This window comes from Oreochromis niloticus, linkage group LG8, assembly GCF_001858045.2.
Source record: "Oreochromis niloticus isolate F11D_XX linkage group LG8, O_niloticus_UMD_NMBU, whole genome shotgun sequence".
In the NCBI taxonomy this organism is placed as follows: domain Eukaryota; kingdom Metazoa; phylum Chordata; class Actinopteri; order Cichliformes; family Cichlidae; genus Oreochromis; species Oreochromis niloticus.
This window is the reverse complement of record NC_031973.2, coordinates 22,446,928-22,470,075: the sequence shown is the minus strand read 5'-3', so window position 1 is coordinate 22,470,075 and position 23,148 is coordinate 22,446,928. Positions and strand designations below refer to the sequence as shown.

At 40.7% G+C, this 23,148-nt stretch overlaps 1 protein-coding gene across 4 annotated transcripts; it reads right to left on the bottom strand.

The window, feature by feature from the left end:
* Positions 1-206: 206 nt before the first annotated feature.
* On the bottom strand, positions 207-12,395 carry l3mbtl2 (L3MBTL histone methyl-lysine binding protein 2). Of its 4 annotated transcripts, none has more exons than XM_013273649.3 (18): positions 12,006-12,395; positions 10,522-10,945; positions 10,331-10,436; positions 10,115-10,248; positions 7,179-7,254; positions 6,746-6,825; positions 6,307-6,424; positions 5,061-5,195; positions 4,033-4,121; positions 3,661-3,907; positions 3,135-3,202; positions 2,760-2,864; positions 2,058-2,205; positions 1,877-1,959; positions 1,520-1,754; positions 907-972; positions 681-815; positions 207-587 (listed from the first exon to the last, which is right to left on the bottom strand). In XM_013273649.3, the coding sequence occupies exons 2-18, from the start codon at positions 10,870-10,872 to the stop codon at positions 292-294; spliced, it is 2,472 nt and encodes an 823-aa protein (XP_013129103.1). In that variant the 5' UTR covers positions 10,873-10,945; positions 12,006-12,395; the 3' UTR covers positions 207-291. The 4 variants fall into 4 exon arrangements, with proteins under 4 accessions (XP_013129103.1, XP_005448109.1, XP_013129109.1 ...); XM_005448052.4 differs by lacking the exon at positions 12,006-12,395 and adding an exon at positions 11,869-11,999; XM_013273655.3 differs by lacking the exons at positions 907-972; positions 12,006-12,395 and adding an exon at positions 11,869-11,999.
* Between the last annotated feature and the right edge of the window lie 10,753 nt (positions 12,396-23,148).

The window sequence follows — 23,148 nt, the reverse complement described above, 5'->3', positions numbered from 1 at the left end:
TTGCTTAGCCTGCAGTTGAGGCTCGTTAACCTTCACTGCAGGCTCACAACATACTCAAAGTTGAAAATCATCAAATCACATTTAGATAATATATTTTAAAAAATACTGCAATTGACTGTATATTTACAAAAGGATCTATCTGGATATAAAACATTAAAAAAAAACTTGTCTGAGATCATTACAACCCAGGAAGACTTTCAGAGTCAAAATCTTTTTGATAAAGTCTTTTTTATTTATTTGTTTAATTCTTTTTTCATTGGAGTGATTCAGCTATATTGGTTCTTTTATTCTCTATGATTCATCCATGGTACTGTCGTCTTCTTGGCTCAACTCCTCTTTGTCCATTCTTTCATTTTCACTCTGATCAGTGTTGCTATCACCGGTACACCGGTCTTCAAGTGACGCATCGTCTTCGGCCACGTCTTTAGTTTTACTTTGCTCCGTCTTCTCCTGTTCTACATTATCCAAGCTGCTTTGCTCTCCCTCTTCTTGTTTGATTATGCACACAGAGTCTTGCTGAAAGTTGTCTGGGGGCCTAATGGGGGTCTCCGTTTCCATTTCCTCCACTTTCACCTTCACTGCAACGACTATTAAGACACAATTAAGTCAGCAAATTTACCATAATTGGCAACTAACATGCAAATGAGGAAAAAGTGACTCGTTTGAGAATTGTCTCTTACTCTCCTGCTCCTCTGGCTCAGTCTTGGGCTGGATGAGTGGCACTTTTGGAGGAGTGCTTGGAGGACTTTCGGTGGGTTGATCAACACCGTCTTGAGCTTGGTCCTGAGAAAGCCTCTTTTTTGTGTGCTTCTTTTCTACAAAAAGCAAAGAAAGGCAATCATTCTCATGTGTCAAGTAAGACATTACAGACACAAGACTACATATACTTTTCTGAATAAAACCTACTCTTTCTCCCGAAAGAAAAGCGCCGGCATTTCTTGTTCCGCACCAGCTGCTTTTCAATTAAGTCAGCTAGAAAACAGAATGAAACACCAGTCACTTTGTTTCCCACTCAGAAACATCTGTGCATCACTCATCAACCAGTCACTTCTATCTGTGACAGTTTAAGGCTGGAGCTTAGTGAGTGTAGTGAACTGTTGCTGTATTTAAAATCAAAATTGAAGCGTAAATGCGCTTAAAGAGCGCCTTTTACGCTAATTTTCAGATTTTCAGACTTTTGTTGTTGTACACCACTAGGGGAATTTGCATTATTCATAGCCCAAAATAGTCCTTAATCCTGAGCTGAGGAGCTTTGGCGCAGATGTGTCGAGGATATGTGCTTTCACTGACATCACACAGATCCAAGATGAGAAAAAAACTGAAATGCAGCATTTAGAGGCGTCTGAAGCCAAGCTTTTGGCTCATGGGGATTACCTCATCATACTCTGACCTTATCTATTGAAACCTTGGCCATTAATCCCCTTTAATCAGAACGCCTCGGCACTCTTGCATTAACCCACATCACTTCAGTGCTCTACATGTTGCTTCATAACACAGTGTTACAGTCAGCTGTATTTACCGACTCCAGGAGGTGACTGGAGCTGGTAGCCCATGAGCTCACACCAGCCAACTGGGTAGATGTCTGGAGACTGGTGGTCAACCCACTGGTCAAACTCATCCTCCCAGCCGTCAAAGTGGATGAGGAGAAGGCGGCCGACACAGCGCTTCACAGTGGCCACGCACACAAGCCGTGGCTCCATCAGGTCCACGGCCTCCAGCTTCATGTTGGGGGAGAAGCCATGACCTGGGTAGTCCTGAAATAAGTGTCATATTTATTAGTGTTTTTACATCAATAGATACATTTGAAAAGAGGCCATCCTGTCCTATTAATTCAACTCATAAAATGTGATGGCAAGGTCATCCTACAAGATCTTACAGCATTGAACAATCTCACAGGCGCAGCTTTTGCTTTGGTCTCCTCCAGGTACTTTTCCCAGGTGAAGGTCTCAGCATCGTAACCTGCCAGGAAATGCATAAAGCGACAGGAAATATATAGTGAAGCATTTCAGCACCAGCAGACAGGTTAACCTGCAAAATAAGAAACAGAAAAACCATACCTGGAGGTACAGTGAGAGGGATATCGTTCTTTTTACAGAAGTTAATTGGAAGAATGCCGTGAGAAGAAGCATGGTAACAAAACCAGTCTGAGCCATTGTTTGATATGGTGCCATCGATGCCCACCATCAGGTACCCATCAAACAGCACCTGAGAAAAAAGAGGAACAGAGTCAGAGAGAGGAAAACCAGCAGTAGAGATACAATCTCTACAATCCAGCTGTTAGGTGGAGGAACACACCAACAAGAACCCGCAGCGGGTGGAGAACTGGCTCTTGTAATGCTATGCTGAGCACAACAAGGCTTCAGGAAGAAGAACCAGCTGCAGACCGAGATGAAATCAATTGAAACAGTCCTCTCTCAAGGCACTTTATATTTTATGGTAAAGACCCTAAAATAATACAGAGAAAACCCCAACTATCAGGAAAGAAGACATGCTGTGGAAGACAGCAAGATTAATAATTTAATGCAAAGCAGTGTATAAACACAGTGCACGTATGAAGGAGTTAATCCACACGATGAGAGACCCACTAAAGAAGCAGCTGATTATACTGCTGAGTTTACAGAAGATACCCCTGTCAATAGCTCATTTATGAGCTGTTACAGTTACAAGGGGATCTAAATCTCTGGGAAACACCAAACCTAGGTGACAGATGATGAATCAAACAACAAACACATAAACACAGTGAAAAACAGCTGCCTTACTTTGTGTACTGTGGCCACACAGATACTTCCCAGGTTGAGCGGGTCAATGGCCTCCAGCTTCATTCCTCCTTCGAAGAAACTTCCCTCCATGTATGTGAACCTCGGCTGAGGACAATACATCACATTCATGTAAAACAGTGAAGAGGTAAGGCTTAAACTTGAACTGAAATTAGCATAAGATTAGTGACAATGATGAATACTTCATCCTGTGATTTTCTAAGCTACACCACAATCAAGTGCAGATTTACTGCTAACCTTATAGTACACTTATACCTTTGGAATACAATAATTCACAAAGGAAGAAATAAATTATTAGATCCATTAACTGAATTCAGGCTATGACTTACATATGTTAGTGTTCATATATTTCCTTACCTTTTTAAAGAGCATGAACGTACTGTCAGAATTGCCCTTCAAACTACTGGAAGACTCCAGATTGTTTGCTATAAAAATAAGAAGGTTTCATATTTTAATCTACAACAAATCTGGAAGAAAAAGCAAAGTAATCTTCTACCACCAGCACAGTACACGACACATTTCACAAAATAAAAATCTTTAAAATCATGCATTTAGATCAATATCTGCACAGTTTCATGTCACAAAAACTTTCCGTGTGGTTACAAATAAAATGATCCACACTGCCAGTGTTATGCTGAGGTCCAGTATCCTTTTCTAAAATCCGAGTGCGTCTCCAAATATTTCTTTCCCCTTAAAGTTTATTAATCCTGTTCATATTAACTACTTAACTACAGGGTTAGGGTAGTTAAGTAGTTAATATGGTCGACAGAGTTTTGTTCTTACTGCTGACTGCTTGGTTTCCTACATCAAAGTTAATTCCCTTTTGTTCTGTGTCACACAACTTCAGCCTCCGCTCCAGTAGACAACCCGTTTTCATCCTTACCAGGCGCTTTGATGTCATGACCCACTTTTTTGGACCAGCCTATCGGATGCAGGAGGGGACTCCATATGTGACACCAGAAATCTGAGATCATGTTCTCAGGGGCGTCACTTTGGTCCGCGTACACCAGGCGTACACGGCCACCGATGTTGGAGTCCACGATGGCGACGCGTGTCCGGCTCACGTATTTGGGGTCCACCACCTCCACGCGCATGCCCATCCTGAAAGAGTTCTTCATGCTTTCTGCCAGCTGGGATGAGGAAAAGCGGGAGGGTGGCGGTGACAAAGATGCTGATTATGTGCTTAACTCAGCGACTTTCCATTACACTCTTTATAAGTATGACACACAGGCCAATTCATAACATCAGGCAGTACCTTCAGGTAGAAATCAACAGGCAGGGTGTGGGCCCCCACCAACCTCTTCATCAGATACTCCTTCCAATCTGGGATGTCCTGCTTCAGATCTACATACATGCAAATCGTCAAACAAGAAAAATCTCTTTGTGGTTTATTCCCCAGTTATTTTTCGGATTACATGTTACACAAACATTTTAGTCGTAGTCTGCAGTCTCTAGAAGGTATTCTCCTTTTCTGCTCCATCTTACAGGACTTATAGCTCTCTCAGTTAATTTCACTTGCAGACTTTAAAGAGTACAAATGACCTCATCACTGGGAACTTTTTCCTATGACTGTTGTAAACATAACAAAATAAAAAAATAAAGTATGACATACAAACAACACATTTAACCTAAAACCGTATAAAGGATAAGATGAATTTCTAGTTGTTAACAACAGAAAACACCACATTTGTCACTTTTTATTACTTTAGATTTTTAGGATTGTTTTCTGCTGCTCTTTTTCTCTACTCAGTTTTATATCATCCTCCATTTACATTTCTCTGTCTTTTATCATCTGTTAAGCTACAGGCAACACGTCTTTCTTCCATTTTATCTGTACTTTATATTTTAGTTATTGTTTGATCTGCTAGTCGAAAAGTGCATTACAAAGACTTCACTTCTTCTTACTGAGAGGATTGTTTGTTTATTTAATTTGTTCCCCACTTGCTGCATCGATCCTTTGTTGTCTTGATTTTGCGATATCACCTTAACTACAAATCAAACCGGTGAAATTACTCAGACAGACAGAAGCTCTTGTCTGTTTGAGTCATTCATATATTCTCCAATCACAGAGCTGATGATCAGCATTCATTCGTCTGGTCAATGACCACTAGTTCACATTATGACTTCAGATAACTCGCTCATCTGCTCTTATTCTTTAGAGGATTTAAAAAATAAATCAAATTACCTTCACCAAGATCAACCAATACTGGATGAAGCAGTTGATTTAGGACCAAACAGAGCACAGGCACCATTTTTAAGAGCAAACTGAATGTGAATCCTAACCTTGTGGGGGTACCAGCAGCTTGCTGGTCATTGCGCACCATCCGATCGGGTTCAGCTCTCCTGAAACAAGGCTGCACCAGAAATCATGGCTACTGTCGTGCTCAAAGCCTTCATATCTCAACAGGGCTTTGTATCCTGCAGACAAGAAAAGAGAGGAGTTACTTTCCTCCCAATGTTGCTACTTTACCAAAATATATTTCACTGTGTGGAAGTTAACGTCCTGAACTGTTCAAGGCAAAAAAATGAGTTCTAACTGCTAAGCTGGATGAGCTGATGCGACAGATCAGTGAACAACTAAACAGAATCGAGCTCATGCCAAGAGCAAACTAACTGGCAGTAATAACTGACCAAACTTAGCCTGTTAATGCATAACTATCGTTTTACAAATAGCATATCACATTTGGATGCATCTGACGCACCAGCGTCAGATGTTTTCTGCAGACACCGGCTGCTTCATCAGAGGAGAACAGCTATGCTAAAAGAATACAGATAGCCACACCATTTGTTGAGGCACTTTTCACTCTGGTACAAACTATATTGATACCAATTTATTCCCTGTCTTTGGTATAAATCTGTAGACAAAACTCAAATCAATGGTCACTGAAACTTAAAATCTGCACGAATACATTCACTAGTCTGATTTGTTTGACAGCTTTACCCCAACATGCCTCCACAAAGCCTCGTTCATCACGCGTTATCTTGGCTTGCACAAAATTTCATAATATTATGGATTTATTTACAATCAGTTCTGATCGCAACAGAGCACTGAACAAATGCTACAGTGATTTAAATGATAGATTCAGTCATCTGAGCAAAAAAGTAAGCTGCTATCACAGCGTTAAACCTGAACTGTGCGCTATATGATTGCAACAACATAAGCGGTTCACACATTTACAGCATTTGCTGCTGTAAAGAAGATGATGATCTCTTGGGGGGTAAGTGCAACATTACAAAAATCTGCCAAAAGATTTCTTTAAGATTTTTTAAGTGCTCCAGATATCGTCTCCAGTCTCATAACACAATTTCTTCTGGTTATGAATATGGTGCATTTTATATTCAGCACCATGAGAAGTACAGCAAACCAAGTTTTAAGCTTTGCAAGAGGTAAGATGTAATAAGATTTGGGTCTAGCCAAGAACAAAATTAAATTCACTAATGAAAAATAAGAAAATAAATGTAACATTAATATATAAAAATAATTTGTGGTTCATTGGGCTGTTAACTGTTGGCAGAAAGATGCACACACCTGCAATCTGGATAACTGTAGCAATCCAGTAGACTTTACTGGGGAGGATAGCGTTCGTGTTCAGCACCTCCACTTTCATCCCCACGGTGATGTCATCCCACTGGGCACACAGGGGAGCCTGTAGGGGGCGAAGCCACAAAATTCCTTACAGATCATCTGTGTGAAGCATTTTATGTACTCCCATCTTATTTTCCAGCATTTTCAAGAGAAACTCCATTTTCTATTGTTTTCTTCTGCTGATGACACCATGAAAACAGCAATTTAATCCTAAAAAGCCATTTCAGTTTCCCTTTATTTGATTATTAACTCAGTTCCCTTAACTGTTAACATCGATGGTAGAACAAGGTTTCCACAAAGGTTAAGAACAATCTGTCTATGACGATAAAATCTATACGTTTCTTAGCTGTAAGTCTTTGTAAGAACTGCAGAACAGACTCACGTGTCTGAAGCAGGAGACAGACGCAGCCAGAGACGTTTCTCTCTCCAAGTACGTGGTCCAGTCAAAAGAAGCAACAACAGCTACGCAATGGAAGGAGACACAAAAAATAACTCTTCAACAGCAGCTTTGTATGATTAGTAAATTCAAAATAACCCTCATTTATAATAAGCTCTGCCTTGCTGTAGGCCTTCAGTTCATGTATTGTCTGAAACAAGCTCTTTTAACTTGACCTTCTCTTTAGGCCGCCTTCTTTTCCTGACTGGCTGCCCCTCGTAAACAGAAGGTGGTCGCCAATATTGCATCTTGTGTCAGTTCGTTTGCACCAAATTGGAAATCTCACGAAATGTGCAGATTGCAGCAGGTTAAGTAGGTTGTGTAAAAAAAAAAAAAAAAAAAAATCATTCATGCAAACAAGCGTGCTCAGTGAATTCACCATCAACTCCGGTGGGTGCTGGAGGAGCTTTGTTCACTTTATTCAGCACAGTAGCTTTTTTCGTTGGGGGCTTTCCCTGAAGAAACAAAGAGGGGGGAAAAAAAATATTTGTTAGAGCCTCTTAAGTCCATACAGTTGGCATAAACCGTGACAGAGCATGGTATAAGTCACAATCAGATAAGTGCTGTGCAGGGCAACAAAACACTCTCTGCCTGCGCTATGCCTCTAATGGCACACAGAGGTGCTGTCTGTCAGCAAAACTATGCAAAGATGAATTTCATGAGTTTTGGACAAGGATGGATCATGAATTTCAATGAATACTGAGATCACCTGTAAAAACTCAAAATTGAATACAGCCCTTTACAGAGGATCTGCTCTCCAGGTACCCTTCTCTTCGTCCTTATGAAAGTGAAGAGAAGGCTATGCAGCAGCTTTTGGAAGGTCAAACCACATTAAATGGGACATTTGCTCATTTGCAGTTCTGTATTTTTTATTTTTTGGCATCACTAGAGCGGTAATTAAAGAATTCCTTATTTATCTTATTCTGTGACCTTTGCACATTCATTGTCTAAAAAACCAACCAACCAACCAACCAAACAAAAAAACAACAACAACACAAAAGCTGTTTTAAGTCCTCTCTTCTTAACAACAATCGTTTTAAAGTAACTTTTTTCTGATTGGTTGCCCTTTACAAACAGAAGGTTTGAACGATATATGGGTGTGGCATCTTCTGCATCATACAGAGCCAAGAGGAGGAAAAACAACGTCTGAAAACAAAGGCCTTAAGCCTGAGCTGAGAGCCCTGGCATGTGGGGTTTCAGTACAAATGTCCTGCCTCACCTGTCTCTGCAGCCATGTATTTGTAGGGTGGTCTTCCTCTGAATAGTGGGCATGTGTGAACTGCGCGGGGACGGCGGTGGGTTTAAGAAGCCGTCCCCGGCGGCTCGGTAGGTTCTGCACGTCGTAGTAGTCGTCCGGCTGAAAATGCTTCTGGCACACGAAGAGTTTGCCGAGGACGTAACGGGGGGTCTTTAGGTCCATGTTCAGGGTAAAGAGCCATTGTCTCAGCTTCTCCGAGTCGCTGAGTGGAAACCGATGAAAGACGATGTTTGGCCTTTTTATGGTTAAGCAGGTCTCGACGCAACACTTGTGAACCATTTCAGTTTTTAGGAAACAGAGAGGTCTGTACCGAGCTAGGAAAGACGACGTAAGGCCCGGACACAGGCTCACACGTCCCCGCAGAGGTATTTAAGTCCAGCGCGGTCTTCTTCTTCTTCTACTTGTTATTTTTCTGCAGCGCTCACAGGTAAACAGCCTTTTTGCGAATACTGCCACCTTGTGCTCGATATTACTAATTATGGGGAAACAAATTTGCTTAAAAGTGCCTAAAAATTACATGTAATACTTTGCAGGTAACTACTCAGGTCTGTAAAGGCGTTCCAGATATTTTTTTGAATGGTTTTTATTCCGCTTTGAGTTTTTGTTTTTCACTTTAGTTTCGGTTAGCTTCCAGAGTGCTACCGCGGTCAGCACTGACGGCTCACAGCAGGAAGGTCCTGGGTTCAAATCCACCTTTCTGTGTGTAGTTTCCATGTCCTCACTGGGCTCTTCAAGCACTCTGACAGTCAAAGACACACACATTAGGTTGACTGGTGATTCTAAATTAGCCGTAGGTGTAAAAGGTTGTCTATATCGCTGTGTTGGACCTATGATAAAAAGGTGACCTGTCCAGGGTATAACCCTGCCACTCTCCCTATGCCACCTGGGATAGGTTCAATCCCCCTGTGACTCTGAACTGGATAAAGGGTTAACAAAATGCATGCAAAACAGCTGTAATGCTTCAGACAAATACACTGTACCTTTAGCTGACCGCTTTATTTATGAGTTACATTTATAATTTAGATTTTCTGATACGTGACGTGTTTAAAAAAAAAAATACAAAATTTTGTATTTGGTCGAGAAACCCTTTTTGGCAGGTACAGTGGTAAGATGTTTCTTGTAGTTGGTCATCAGGCTTACACACATCCCAGGAGAGACGTTGGACCACTCCTCCTTATAGAAACTCTCTCAATCCTTTAGGTTTCTTGGATGCTGCTTGGTAATTCTAAGCTTCAGCTCCCTCCACAGATTCCCTACAGGACTGAGGTCTGAAGACTTGCTAGGCAACTCCATGGCCTTAATGTGCTTCTTCTTTAACCACTCCTTTGTTGCCCTGGTTTTGGGTCACAGTCATGCTGGAAAACCTATTTTCAGTGTTCTGTATGACTGAAGGTTCACATTCAAGAGCTTACGGTACATGCTCCCATCCATTGCTGACTCAATGCGGTGAAGTTGCCCTGTATTCCTTGCAGAAAAACAGCCCCAGAGCACAACGAATCCACTTCAATGCTTGACTGCAGGGATGGTGTGACCATTCATTTCTTTGGAAGTGAACAAACTCACAAATTCAGCAGGGGATCAGATAACTATTTCCCCCACGATAGACACAGAGCCAAAATCCCAGTAAAAAAAATAAACATTTCATAGTTTCAGCTTTTAAAATGAGTGAATTTTCTGCGATTGATTTTAGTTATTTTCAATAAGTCAAAGATTTGTGACATTTGTTGGACAATGAAAGTAGCATGCTGGTGGCAATCAAAGTCCAAGACAGAAGCCTGCTGAAGCCGTTCATGCATTTACTACAGGATTTTAGATAATTCTATGGTTTTTGAAACAAATTAAAGCAATTCCACACCTGTCTGAGCTGCTGAGCGACACACTCACGAATGGAAAAACTAGTACATCTCTTTGCCCAATCCAGTGACACTGACTGTGTCAAACTCCCCAGATGGAATATTGAATAAAGCAAGGCAGCTAATTCAAACTGCTCCTCTGGTGCTCCCCAGTGTTCAAAAATACATAAATAAATATATTAAAAAAGTCAAACTCTTTCTCACCTGCAGACGTGCTAGAATGGATGACTTCTTAGAGTTTGATGAATAGGAACGAGAGCAGGATGTACTGCAGAAGCGCTTAGTCTTTGAATAGAAGTTGTTGATATTCCCGGTTGTTCCACACATCTCACAAACCACTGTGGAAAAAAATGCAATCAAAAAAGTTTTTTCTTAATGTAAAACATTATGAACATTGTTAAGAGTGCAGGTGCACCTCACCTGGTCGCTCGTTTAGTGCCTTTAACCCTCCTCCTGTCAGATGTCGTTCTTTACCTCTTTCATTAGTATCTTCACACTCTAGGGGTGCCATTTCATTGTATCCAGCCTATGAAGGAAATAAACAAACATCCCACCTGTAAACAGCAGGTGTAATACCCCCCAACCCACGATCCAAAATAAGTGCTACTCACACTTATGCTTTGCTCGCTTGGTTCAGCTGTAATGGTCCTGTGTTGGATAGAAGGCAGGCAGCTACTGCAGCCCGCGCCATTGCAGGAAGGACAGTGCGGACGGACAAACACTGTAGGAGCAGCTCCTGGCCTCAGCTTCAGAGGCCCCGATGCCAGTCTGGGTTCAAAGTACTCCTTGCCAAAATGTTCATTGCAAAGGTAAGAATTGGGTGTGGCAACCCACTGCATGCGGGTGCGCTGGACCTGCTTCTCCCATTTCCGAAACTCTTCAGGGTCCTTGGGGAATTTAAACAGGGTTACACCATCTTCAGTAGTTTTTCCACATCCATAAGCCACACAGTGGTAAGGCATCCTCGGAGCTTACACCATGACCACCTTTCATGGATCCTTTCTTCTTCTCAGTTGTGCTGTTTTGTTCTCTGAGCTGTGCAAAGAAAAGAAATAACTGTATCTTCCAACCAGAAGTTGGTTTTCTAATTTTCACACACAACCATCTCTAGGGTTTACAGAGAACGGTCCAAACAAGACAAAATATCCAGTGAGCAGCAGTTCTCTAGGTAAAAATTCCTCTCTGATCCCAGAGGTCAAAGAAAAATTCCCAGAGTGCTATAACCTGACAGAAAAGCACAACTCGTTGCAACCAAACTATGCTGAGCATCGCTAAGATGGCACAACCTACCTAAATATTGCTGCTGACCATTTCCACCTCACTGAAAACAGTGTACACATCTTCTGATCACTGCTTCCAGCAGGATAACACACCATGTCACAAAGCTCAAATCATCTTAAATTGGTTTCTTGAACATGACTGTACTCAAATGGCCTCCGTAGTCACAAACCTGCAGTAACTGTGTGGCGCCATCATGTCAATATGGACCAAAATCTCTGATAAATGTTTCCAGCGTTATGAAGAATAAAGGCACTTCTGAAGGCAAAAGAGGGTCCAACACACTACTAGCAAGGTGTACCTAACAAAGTGGCCGGAGAGTGTGTCTTGGCTCTATTTGCCTGATTAGGGCATTTTCTGCATTGAAAAACCTACATTAAAATAACAGGAAGCTTCGCATTTTATTTTATCTGTAATGTCGACATAATGTTTAACAAACACAAGACAGTGAAACATGACAAACAGAAGTTTGTCTTGAAAAGGCGGTCCTTTCATCAATGTTATTATTATTTCTAATATCGCCGTTAAAGCAAGGTTACAGGTGACTGCTTCATAAGTTGAGTCAAAACGTATACAGTGTAACTACTGTACACCAAAGCTAAATGATAACAATGCTAAAAGTACATGTGTGCAGTTATGAAGCTGCACTTTGCTCGTCATGACTTCAAATGTGTACTTACGGGAGGTAAGTGAATGCTGGCACTCAGTAAAATGTCTCTTAGGTGTACAAACTGATTTGGGTATCAAATTTTAATGTAGCTTCATAGTTGCCCGGTACTGTAATGTGGTCGCTCACATTTTAGCGTCATTTACTTACGCGTGGGCAAGGAATTCTGGGAGTTGATGTTTTCACGAAAATTGGAAAAAAGTCGCTATCCTGGTCACAAATAAGTCATTTTAGAGGCATTCGGGTGTTTGTACGCTGGTTTCACTCGATAATCGTTAAAATAAAATGTTACTAATTGGAGTAATGGCAGTAGAGTAGATGTTTTAGTGGTCTGCAAGAAATCGGTCTATGAAAAAGAAGTTTGCGGACACCTTGCTATTCAATAGTTAATCTTAAGATTTTGCACAGTGTGGAAAAATAAATAAACATAACCAGTGATGAGGCGAAATATACAAACTTCAGATTAAGTAAAATATGTTTTGTAATTTAGAATATTTAAAGCAACCGCTGCTGGGTTCAGCGCTGACAACAAATGGCAATACCTCTATGAGGCAGTCATTTTTTTTTTTCTCGTAACATGTGAGATTTGTTATGCTCCCTTGCAACCCTACTGGCTTTGCAGTGGCAGTGTAGTAGACTTTGGGCGTTGCCCGGGCTTAATTGCTAGTTATCTGCATCACCTGACAAGGTGTGGATGAAGGCAGACTTCACGCTGGATGCTGTAATACTCTCCTGCTTGCAAGTTTCACCTTTGAATGTATAATGATTTAAAACCAAAACAACCAAAAAACCATGTGTTTCTGAAAAAATCTGGTGTCAGCCTTGATTTTGTGTTGAGTCAGTATTGGTGGGACATAACAGCTTAAAGGTTGACTGGTGAAATTTCTTGACTTTGAGTTGTGTTGCTCCTAAGTAGTGCTGATAGACAGCAAAAAGTATTTTTTGGCTACTGTACTTAGTCATATTTTTGCAAGAACTGCTTAACTAACTAAAGAGAAAGCACCTTAGAATAGAGGATCCATCTGTGCTTCTCAGAGCTGAAACATCTCATCATCAGCTTTTTGGAGAAGCCCCTGAAGAATCATTCCTCGTGGTGACTGCCCCAAAAGGAACCACTGCTAAACTAAATCAATAAGAAAAATAAAACTCAGAGGAATTGAATTTTGAACCATTTGAATGTGATTTGGCAGTAGCTGCTGAAGTGATGATATTCACAAGTGTGGTTCCCAAAAGGAAGTATGGAGGAAGAAGAGGGTGACACACATTTACTTCAATCATAATAAACACACAAACGAAACCAAATATATAATGTTTTGTTTCTTAATCTAGACACTGTGTTCATCAAATGTATTCAGTTAGGGATGTCTTGATGAACAAGATATTTTGGCAGTCACAGGTACAGCTGCTCTGACACTGATGATAGATTTAAGTTTTGGGAGGCTTGGAAATATTTAAAATTAAAAATTATATTAATTCACTTGTATTTACTTATAATTTTGACAGCTGAGAAGTTTTGTTAAACCACATTAAAGCAAAGTCATGTTAAAGAAAATAAAATTTGCTTAGGACTGTATGCAGTCCTGTGAAAAACTAAGTATACCGCTATTGCTAATACAGAAATGAACAGGATAAGTAGCAGTCAGGTTTGCTACTTGATTAATTGATCATCCGTAAGATGAGGTTTTGGTAGTTCGCTAGTCTGGATCATTCAGGTGAGTATTAACACCATGCTAGAGTCTTCTCGGAAGTGGATGTCCCAGCAAAAAAAGAGAAACTGCAAAAAATCCTAAGAGCTACATCTCAGCCTCCAGCATGCTATAATTTAGCATGTAGCATGCTAAACTATAAAGTTTGTCGCAGTACAATTAGAAAAAGCCTGAAGATGACTGTGTATGGCTTCTTTGGAAGGGTTGCCTACTCTCTAAAAGTAACATAGAAGCAAGGCTTAGGTTTGCAAAGTTGCATCTGACCAAATCACAGACCTGGGACAATGTCTTTTGAACAGACAAGACCAAAGTGGAGATATTTGGTCATAATGCACAGAACCACATTTGACCAAAATGAATCTCAGCATATCAGCACAAACACCTCACACCAGCTGTCAAATGTGGGGTGATGATTTAGGCTTGTTTTGTACCCACCAGGACCTGGGCACCTCAACCATGAACTCCTCAATGTACCAAAGTATTCTAGAGTCAAACATGAGGCCATCTGTGCGACAGCTAGCTTGGCTTGGCTCAAATCGAGTCATGTAACATTACAATGATCCCAAGCACTCCAGCAAATCTACAACAAGTATCAGAGTATTGGAGTGAACAAGTCAAAGGCCAGACTTCAGCCTGAAATGTTGCACCTTAAGAGAGCAAGTGAGAGAAGAGTGAGCCAAAATTATTCTGTAACAATGTGAGAAACTGACAAAGTCATACAGAAAGTGTGCATTTCACGTTATTGCTGCTAAAGGTGGTTTTACAAGTTGCTGAATCATGAGACGCACTTAGTTTTTCACAGAGTCCTATGAAAATGTACTATTTTACAAAGGAGTGTTTGAGAAAAGACATCATGTCAGAATAAAATCTAAATACTTGGAGCAAAGATTTAGAAACGGACATTGCAGCAGAAGACTGGAAATTGTGTTGCAACTGAAACAGTGAATTCACACCTCAGATTAACACACTGTAACTGGTAAATGCGAACATCTATGTAAGTCTTGCAGAATCTAACCACAATAAAATGACTAAATGCACAAAGACTGAATGTTACACTCTGGATTAGACAAATGATGCCACACCTTCTACTCAAAAGAACAAACACAAGGAGTTATGAGCAATATCTGAAAAGTTTTAGGGAGCTTTCTTGAGCTTTGTGATCGGTATGTAAGGAAACTGGAGAGAATTCTTCTTAAAGGACACAATGCAAGTGTGTCCTTTAAAATGTGTTGACGGTTTTATTGTGGAACAGGATGGTTTGGAAGCTACATCTAAAATAGGACCAGTGAATTTGGTGACCCTGTGACCTGATCGGGCTAATGAACAATTTGTTTATACTTGATAACAACTGAATGTAATTGGAGGAAAATTTTGGACTTTGACTTTTCTACAGAATATTAAACAAGATCTAATCAAGTTTTCGTGCACTAATGTAAGTGTACTCAAATTGCCGCTAAGACTTGGTACTTTAACGTACTGTAGTGCCTGCTGTTTTGCTTCTTAACAAACGTGCAATATTATAATCTTTTAATCCCAAAGAAAATGTAGGTAATTAAATGTGTAATCTAGCTAACATTAACAGATGGTGATGCCACTAGTTTTGCAGTAATATGAAAAATGATCAAATGACCACACTTAGAGAATATTCATGAGATTTTTGTTGTTGTCGTTTTGCTTTGGGGGGGTTTTTAGCAAATAGGCAAACCACAGATCTCAAACTAAACTATTTTTAATAGCTGAACATACTGACTACATTCCGTATCTTGCTTTTTCTTACTTTTTACCTATCATATATGTATACTGCATATTTTAAAAGAACTTTTTTTTCTTTGCATGGCCACATAGCAAAGAAACAAAGATGACTATGATTCTGATTCATGAAACATACCTGAACAAACTTAAAATGGCACATTCTGGAATTGCAGAAGAACATTTCAGCTATCAGAACATCTGCCTTACTGTTACCCACACTCTGAGAAATCGCAGGTGTAGTAAAAGTGCATTTCTTTCTTAGTGTGTGCAATCTCTACACACTAGTCATTACTGGACCCTAAAGGTAAGGTAAAAACTACTTCCTGAATATGGAATAAATGCAGTAGTTTTTACCCTTTTTCTTATTATTCTTTTTCATAATTATGTGCACCTTTTTGAGGTACAAAAAGATGGTAAATGGCTTGGTCCTTATATAGCACTCTAAGTGCTTTATACATGCCTCATTCACTCCAGCACTTTTTTTTTTTGCACCTAAGTGCTTTCTAGCTAGCATTCACACACATTCATGCTGTGATGAACGAATTACAGAGCACCTTTGGGTTCAGTATCTTGCCCGAGAATATCTAGGTATGCAGGCTGGAGATTGGAGCAGCCAGGGATCGACTCACCAACCTTCCAATTAGTAGATGACCAGCTGAGTGATATATAAAGCATAAAGTGTATAAAGCATATAAAGGCTTCAGGTTTAAAAAGTACATCTTTACACTGTTTCTTCAAGGCATAACATTATGAAACTATCTATGCTTAGTAAGATTGAAAAAGAAAATGTTACTCTTATTTATGTCTTGATGCATTCTCAATCATCCAGGAAAGTAAATCTCCAAAAGTTGAATCTGTTCATCTGGACGTAGCGTTTTGTGGGAGAAACGTTTCTCCCACAAAACGCTACGTCCAGATGAACAGATTCAACTTTTGGAGAATTACTCTTCTTTAGTTTAGAAAGCCTTCAATGCATTATCACAAGTTTCATTGGACAGTCTATTGCACCAGCATGATGGTGCAGTGGTTAGAGGAGTTGCCTCACAGGAAGAAGGTTTTGGTTTCAAAGCCAAACCTTCCTGGAGCTTTTCTACTCCCTGAGGCTGCTGTTTTTTTTTTTTGTTTGTTTGTTTTCATCTAAGAGATTTAAAGATCCATCCTATGTTAACTACTGTTTCTAAACATATTATAAATAAAAAAATTTCATCAACTGATGTTTAAGACTGGTTCATGTGTCTTGTTCATCCTTAGCTCATTGACAAGCCCTTCCGGCAGGCCTGGATAGAGAGGGGACCCTGTTAACCCTTATCTGTTAGTCTTGAATCTTGTTATTTGATGTTCTATTTGGTTGCCATAGTTGGGTATTGTTACTTTTAATTTTTGTAATTATTTCTACCTGCATTTGAGTCTTCAATGTAGATTATAACTGAATGCCACAACCAACAAAATAAAGCCTTTGGACAGCAGCAAGCGGCTCTTTCCTTTTTAAAGGGGACTATTGATCTGAAGCCATAGCTCACCCCTGAGCATGGGCCTCACCAGTAAAGGTGTACCACACCTTCCTAGTTCCTCCTTAACTTTGGTCCTTCCTGCTAGCTGGTTGTAGGCTTGCTGCACAACCAGGTAATCAGCCACTTGCTACAATGGCTGCCACATGTTTTCCAGAGCCCACTTCCTCTAGCTCTTCAAAAGGGAAGCATGGTCCTTGCTAATGCCCTTCCTCCTTATCACTGTAGCACCCTAGTCACCACCACTCTGTGCAACCAGAGTCATCCTGCCTGACCAGATTGACATTGACCAGATTGACATTGATCACTACACTACAAAACCTACGATGTCAGGCACTGCCTGCTTGTCCTCCTGGGTCCCATGACAACAGGCCCAACCCTGTCCCATCTCCAAGGGTTAAGGCCTCTGGTTAGGCCTCAGTGCCCAGAACGGTCAACACCATGACCCTCCAGAGTATACTCTATCTGGGGTCTCTCCAACTTACTGTTTTTCCCCGGGCTCCCTGTGTTTTCTGTGCTAGCTTCCCAAGAGACTGTTGCTCTACCTGGGAACTCCTTAGAAACAGTGCCAGCTGGCCCATTTTGCACAGCCATAGCCACAGTAGCCAGTGCGTGCTGCGCAGCCCCAGCCTATAGAAGTCAGTGTCTCCTTGGTAGTTCCATGCTGATCCTGTGGGTACTGAGCATCCAAAGCCTATGTGTCTCAAGATTAAGATTAAGCTTAAGCTTAATGTACAGAGCAGGAGTGTCAAACATAATGCCTGGGGGCAAAAATCAGCCGGGCAAGTTTCCAATCTGACCCACTGCCCACCTAAGTTAGCTCAGCTGTATTGCTGGCCACCTGCCAATTCTCCAGAGGGACTCAATCTCCATCCTCAGCTTTAAGCCCCATTTTCTTCAAGCTAAGTCTCCAGAGAGACTGCAGTACTGCTTTTGGTCTTTAGTCCAGCCCCTGGAGGTTCTTTCCTGGCTCTGCCGCCAACCTCTCATGCCTAACTTAGCCTTCCTTGCTAGCCTCCGTAACTGTCTTCCTAGCTTTCTCTCATATGTTCTCAATGTCAAGTTCTGTTGTGTATTTCTGTCTGTGTTAAGTTACTTTATGCATTATTTTGATAGTCCTTTGTCTATTGTCTTTTATCCTTAGTTTTACTTTCTTTTCCTTGTTATCCCTGATTACTTTTACCTGTTGTACTCAGCTGTTTTTGTGAAATCTTTTCTTTCTAGGCAGCACTTTGAAACAGCGATCCATGCTTTTATTTCTTCCCGTGTGGACTACTGTAAATCACTTTATGTGGGGGTCAGTCAGTCGTTGCTCTCATGTCTGCAGCTGGTTCAAAATGCTGCTGCACGACTCCTAACAGGAACTCGTAAAAGAGACGTATAACCCCTGTCCTGGCCTCACTGCACTGGCTGCCTGTGTCTTCTAGAGTTCATTTTAAAATTCTCATGTTTGTTTTTAAATGCTTTCACAATCTTGCCCCGCCTTACCTCTCTGAGCTTCTTCATCTCCATACACCCTGTCGGTCTCTCAAGTCAGCTGACCAGCTGCTCCTGGAGTTACCGAGATCAAGGAGGAAGCTCAGAGGGGACAGGGCCTTTTCTATCCTGGGTCCTAAATTATGGAATAATTTGCCCTTGCACGTTAGAGAGGCCCCTTCACTGTCCACTTTTAAATCACATCTTAAAACCCACTTTTATTCTTTGGGTTTTAACCTCAGTGAGACTTAGTTTCTCTTGTAATGAAATTAGTTATTTAATTAATCATTTTACTTTTTCTTTTATTTGGCTTTTAGTTTAATTTTATTATATAGTTCCTATGTACAGCACTTTGTGTCAGCTGTGGTTGTTTGTAAGTGCTTTATAAATAAAGGTGATGATGATGTTTTTCTTTCTCCAGCTGTTCACTATTTATGCAATTAGCCCTTACTGTGCCAGCTTGTATACACACACTACATTGCCAAAAGAAAATCCTTTTCTGCCTTCACATGCATATAAACTTGAGTGACATCCCTTTCTTAATCCATAGCACTTAATGTGATATTGGCACAACCTTTGCAGCTATAATAACTTTCACAAGACATTCCACAAGATTTAGGAGTGTGTTTATGGGAATTTTTGGACATTCTTGCAGAAAGGTCCCACATCTGTGAAGTCAGACACTGATATTGGGCAAAAAGCCTGGCTCACAGTCTGTGCTCTAATTCTTCCCAACGTTGTTCTATCGAGTTGTAGTCAGGACTCTCTGCTTGCCAGTCAAGTTCTTCCACACCAGACTAGCTCATCCATGTCTTTATGGACCTTTCTTTGTGCACTGGTGTGCAGTGATGTTGGAACAGGAAGGGGCCATCCCAAAAATATTCCCACATGGTTGTCCAAAATAACTTGATGTGTTGAAGCATTAACAATAGTACAGTCCCACAAGTACCTTTCTCCTGACATTCACCAAACCCAGACTCGTCCATCTGATTCCCAGACAGAGAAGCTTGATTTGTCGCTCTATTAAACACCTCTCCAGCGCTCTAAAGTCCTGTGGCAGCATGCTTTACACCATTGGATTCAACACTTTGCATTGTGCTTTGTGATGTAAGGCTTGGATGCAGCTGCTTGGCCATTCCATGAAGTTCTCTAAGCGCCGTTATTGTGCTAATCTGAAGGCCACATGAAATTTGGAGGTCTGTAGTGACTGGCTCTGCAAAAAGTTGGGGTCTTCTGCACACTAGGCTTTTCAGCATCCGCTGACCCCACTCTGTGATATTACGAACCCTACTACTTTGCGACTGACTTGCTGTCATTCCCAATCACTTACTCTTTGTTATAATACCACTAACTGTCGACTGTGGAATAGTGAGTAGTGAGGAAATTTCACGACTGGACTCGCTGCACAGGTTTCATCCTATCATGGTACCACACTGGAATTCACTGAGCTCCTGAGAGCGACACATTCTTTCACAAGTATTCGTAGAAGCTGTCTGTGTGCCTAGGTGCTGGATTTTGTACATGTGGAAGTGATTGGAACACCTTATTTCAATGATTTGCATGGGTGAGTGAATACTTTTGGTAGTTTCATTTGACACTTTGTTGTGACATATTTATATGTTCCTGTTTGTTTCCCTGTCATTTTGTTTAGTTTCCCTTCACAAGTGGACTTTGGATTCTTTGGACTTTTATAACAACCTTGCAATTGAATGTTTGCTTTGTGTTTATTTCTGTCTACATTTGGAATATGCATTTGAGTCCTCAATCTGCAAGATTAGGACAAAGGATTTTGTTAGGTGCTGAAAGGAAAACTTTCAGGATCTCTTCAATCCCATTGACACACCTGCTGTAGAGGAAGCAGAGTCTGTGGATGAGGGGGATGACTTGTCCATCTTTGTGGTAGTTAAAAAACTGTTGTGTGGGTAACTTGGGTGGGTGAAATTCACCCTGAGTCCCTTGGGGCTCTGGATGGAAAATCATGCACATGTTATAGAAATTTCCCTTGGATTGGCAAATTGGGGTGGTGGTCCCTTTTTCCAAGAAATGGAGCCAGAGGCTCATTCTCCGGGGGAAGACCTATCCTTTCGTATGGAGGAAGGCTCTCCACAGACTACCCTGCAGAGGAGAGTCTGCCCATTAGTTGAATGTTAGATTTAGGAGAAACAATGTGGTTTGTGTCCTATTCATGTAAGTGTGGACCAACTCTTAATTCCCTAAAGGATATTTTCGGGTGCATGACATTTTGCCCAACCACTCTACATCCCTGTTGTGGACTTAAAGAAAAAATTCCATTGTGTCCCTTGGAGGCTCCTATGAAGGGTGCTTCAGGAGTGTGGTATATCAGTCCCATTGCTGCAAGGTACTCAGTCCCTGCACAATAGCTGTGAAAGTTTGCTTTGCTTTGCACTTTGTCTGCCCTTTGTCCCCAATTCTGTTCATAACTTTTATGATCAGAATTTCTAGATGTAGACAATGGACAGAGGGTGTTGCTTTTGCTGGTCTCGGGATCTGGTCTCTAGTTTATGCAGGTAATATGGTTTTGCTGTCTTCATTAAACAATCATGTCCAGCTTACACTGAAGGGCAGTTTGCAGCAGAGTGTGAAGTGGCTGGGATAAGGCTCATCACCTCTAAGTATTAGGCTATGTTTCTCAGCCAGAAAACGGGGGAAAGCCAACTTTGGATTGGGAAAGAGTTGCTGACCCAACTAGTGCTGTTCATGAGTGAGTGAAGAAAAAGGCAGAATACTGACCGATGGATTGGTGCAGCATCTGCAGTGTTGCAGATGTTGTATGGGTCTGTTGTGGTAAAGAGAGAGCTGAGTGTGAAAGTGAAGCTGTTTATTTACTGGCAAAGCTATATTTCTATTTTGTGGGTAATCACCAAAAGAATAAGACTGCAGATAGAAATGACAGAAATGAGCTTTCTCTGAATGGTGTTTGTGCTGTTCCTTCCCTTATGGAAAAGATATATATAAATCTTATAAAGTTTTTATCTGTCTTGTGTGAAACTTGTATGAAAAGCATACAAGAGTGAAAACGGATATAAGATCCCTTGAAAAATCATATAAATGAAACTTGTATGTTTTGGATACTTACTAAAACAATATATGAAAGTAATGAGAAAGTGGCCACTTTCATGAGTAAATCATATAAGCCTTATATGATTCACTATACGAAGTAGGCCACATCTTATGTAAGTCTTTTATAAGTTTTTACTATTTCTTTTCCATATGGGTTAGAAATAGGGTAGATGAGTCATGGGAGGGACTCAGGGTATAAACACTATACTCCTCCTAATCAAAAGGATCAAGTTGATGTGGTTTGTGCATCAAACTAAGATCCTGTCTGGATACCTCTCAGGTGAGGTGTACAACAAGGAGGAGACCTCACAGGAAGCCCACAAGGAGACCTCAGGAGACGAGGGAGAGATTACATCTACCGACCGCCTTGGGAATCCTGACCTGGGGATGCTAACTTGGGAATGCTTCAGTGTCCCCCCATAATTGTACTTTAGCCTTAGTTTTACTTACGTTGCCAGGTTATCCCTGATTAGTGTACTCAGCTCTTCTTTGTCCCCCTCCTGATCCCTATTTTCCCAATTACCCAACAAGAGAGGGGGGTGTAGTAATTCCTGGCTAGGGTCCTGCCCCACTGACCCATACCCGGATAGGTGAATGTGGAAAAGTAAATGCTACTATACAATAATATTACTGCTACTGCCCAGCCAAGTTTGACCTCAAATTTGGCAGCACGTGGCCAAGGGCTAAAATGAATTTGACACCACTGCGTTAGAGGCATCCTCCCAAGTTATAAGATGTTGTAAACTAAAGTTACATCATGATATTTTATTCTCTGAGAGGGCACAGCATTTGCAAAAATTATTATCAGTTGCTTAAGAGATGATTGATGGATTGTTGTAATGAAAAACTTAAAATAAATCAGTATATGCTGGGATACTAGAGAATGCATCACCAAAAGGCCCAGATTAAATAAATTTAAAAAGGGCATTTCTTTAGTGTGTTCACTCTTTACTCCGGATCAAGCTGTAAAACCTTTTCCAGCAGCTAACAGTAAGTTATTCTAGCACAGATCATGTAATTTATAAAAGCAGACTGATTCTGTGTTTCAGAGACACATGTGAAAATTCACATTGTTGGATATAATGGAGCAGTAACTACATAAAGTAACCTCTGATTAAACTCAGTGCATGTGTACCATTACTGTACAGATTTAATGGAACATGCTCATAAACATATTGCAAATGTAACACAGTTAAATAATGTGCAGTTTTACATCTTTGAATACTTCTACACAGACAGAAGTTTGAGGGGAAACACGGGGGGGACTGGAAATTAACAGGTTAAAACAATCACTCTTCAAACTGGTTCTTTCTATGTCACTGAAAAGAAAGAACCTGTTGGTTGGTTTTGGATACTTGGCCTGAAGTGGAGAGTCTGTAAATGGTGACAAGCTTTTAATGCTTTTCTCAGTGAAACTGGCTTTAGAGCAACCCTGCAGAGTTGCATGATCATCTTGGGAAGATTAACATTTTTTGTGGTGTCTCACTAAAAATTCAAAGTTATTGCACTATTTTATTCTTTAAAGCTTCCACGTACAAAATGTTTTAAAAAATAAGTTTCCCTCCTTTAACAGTTCAAAATGAATCTTTGCAACTATAAACCTCAAAAACAGAAGATCACGGTCATCTTGCTGCATAGATGAATCATAACGAACTTTGAGTTTTTTTGCTCATTATATGCATAGATAATAAGCATTATATTTTGTCAACCATTGTACTTGAATATTTTCAGCTTTATTTTTTTTTTATTTGCATCCCCGCATCCTCACCC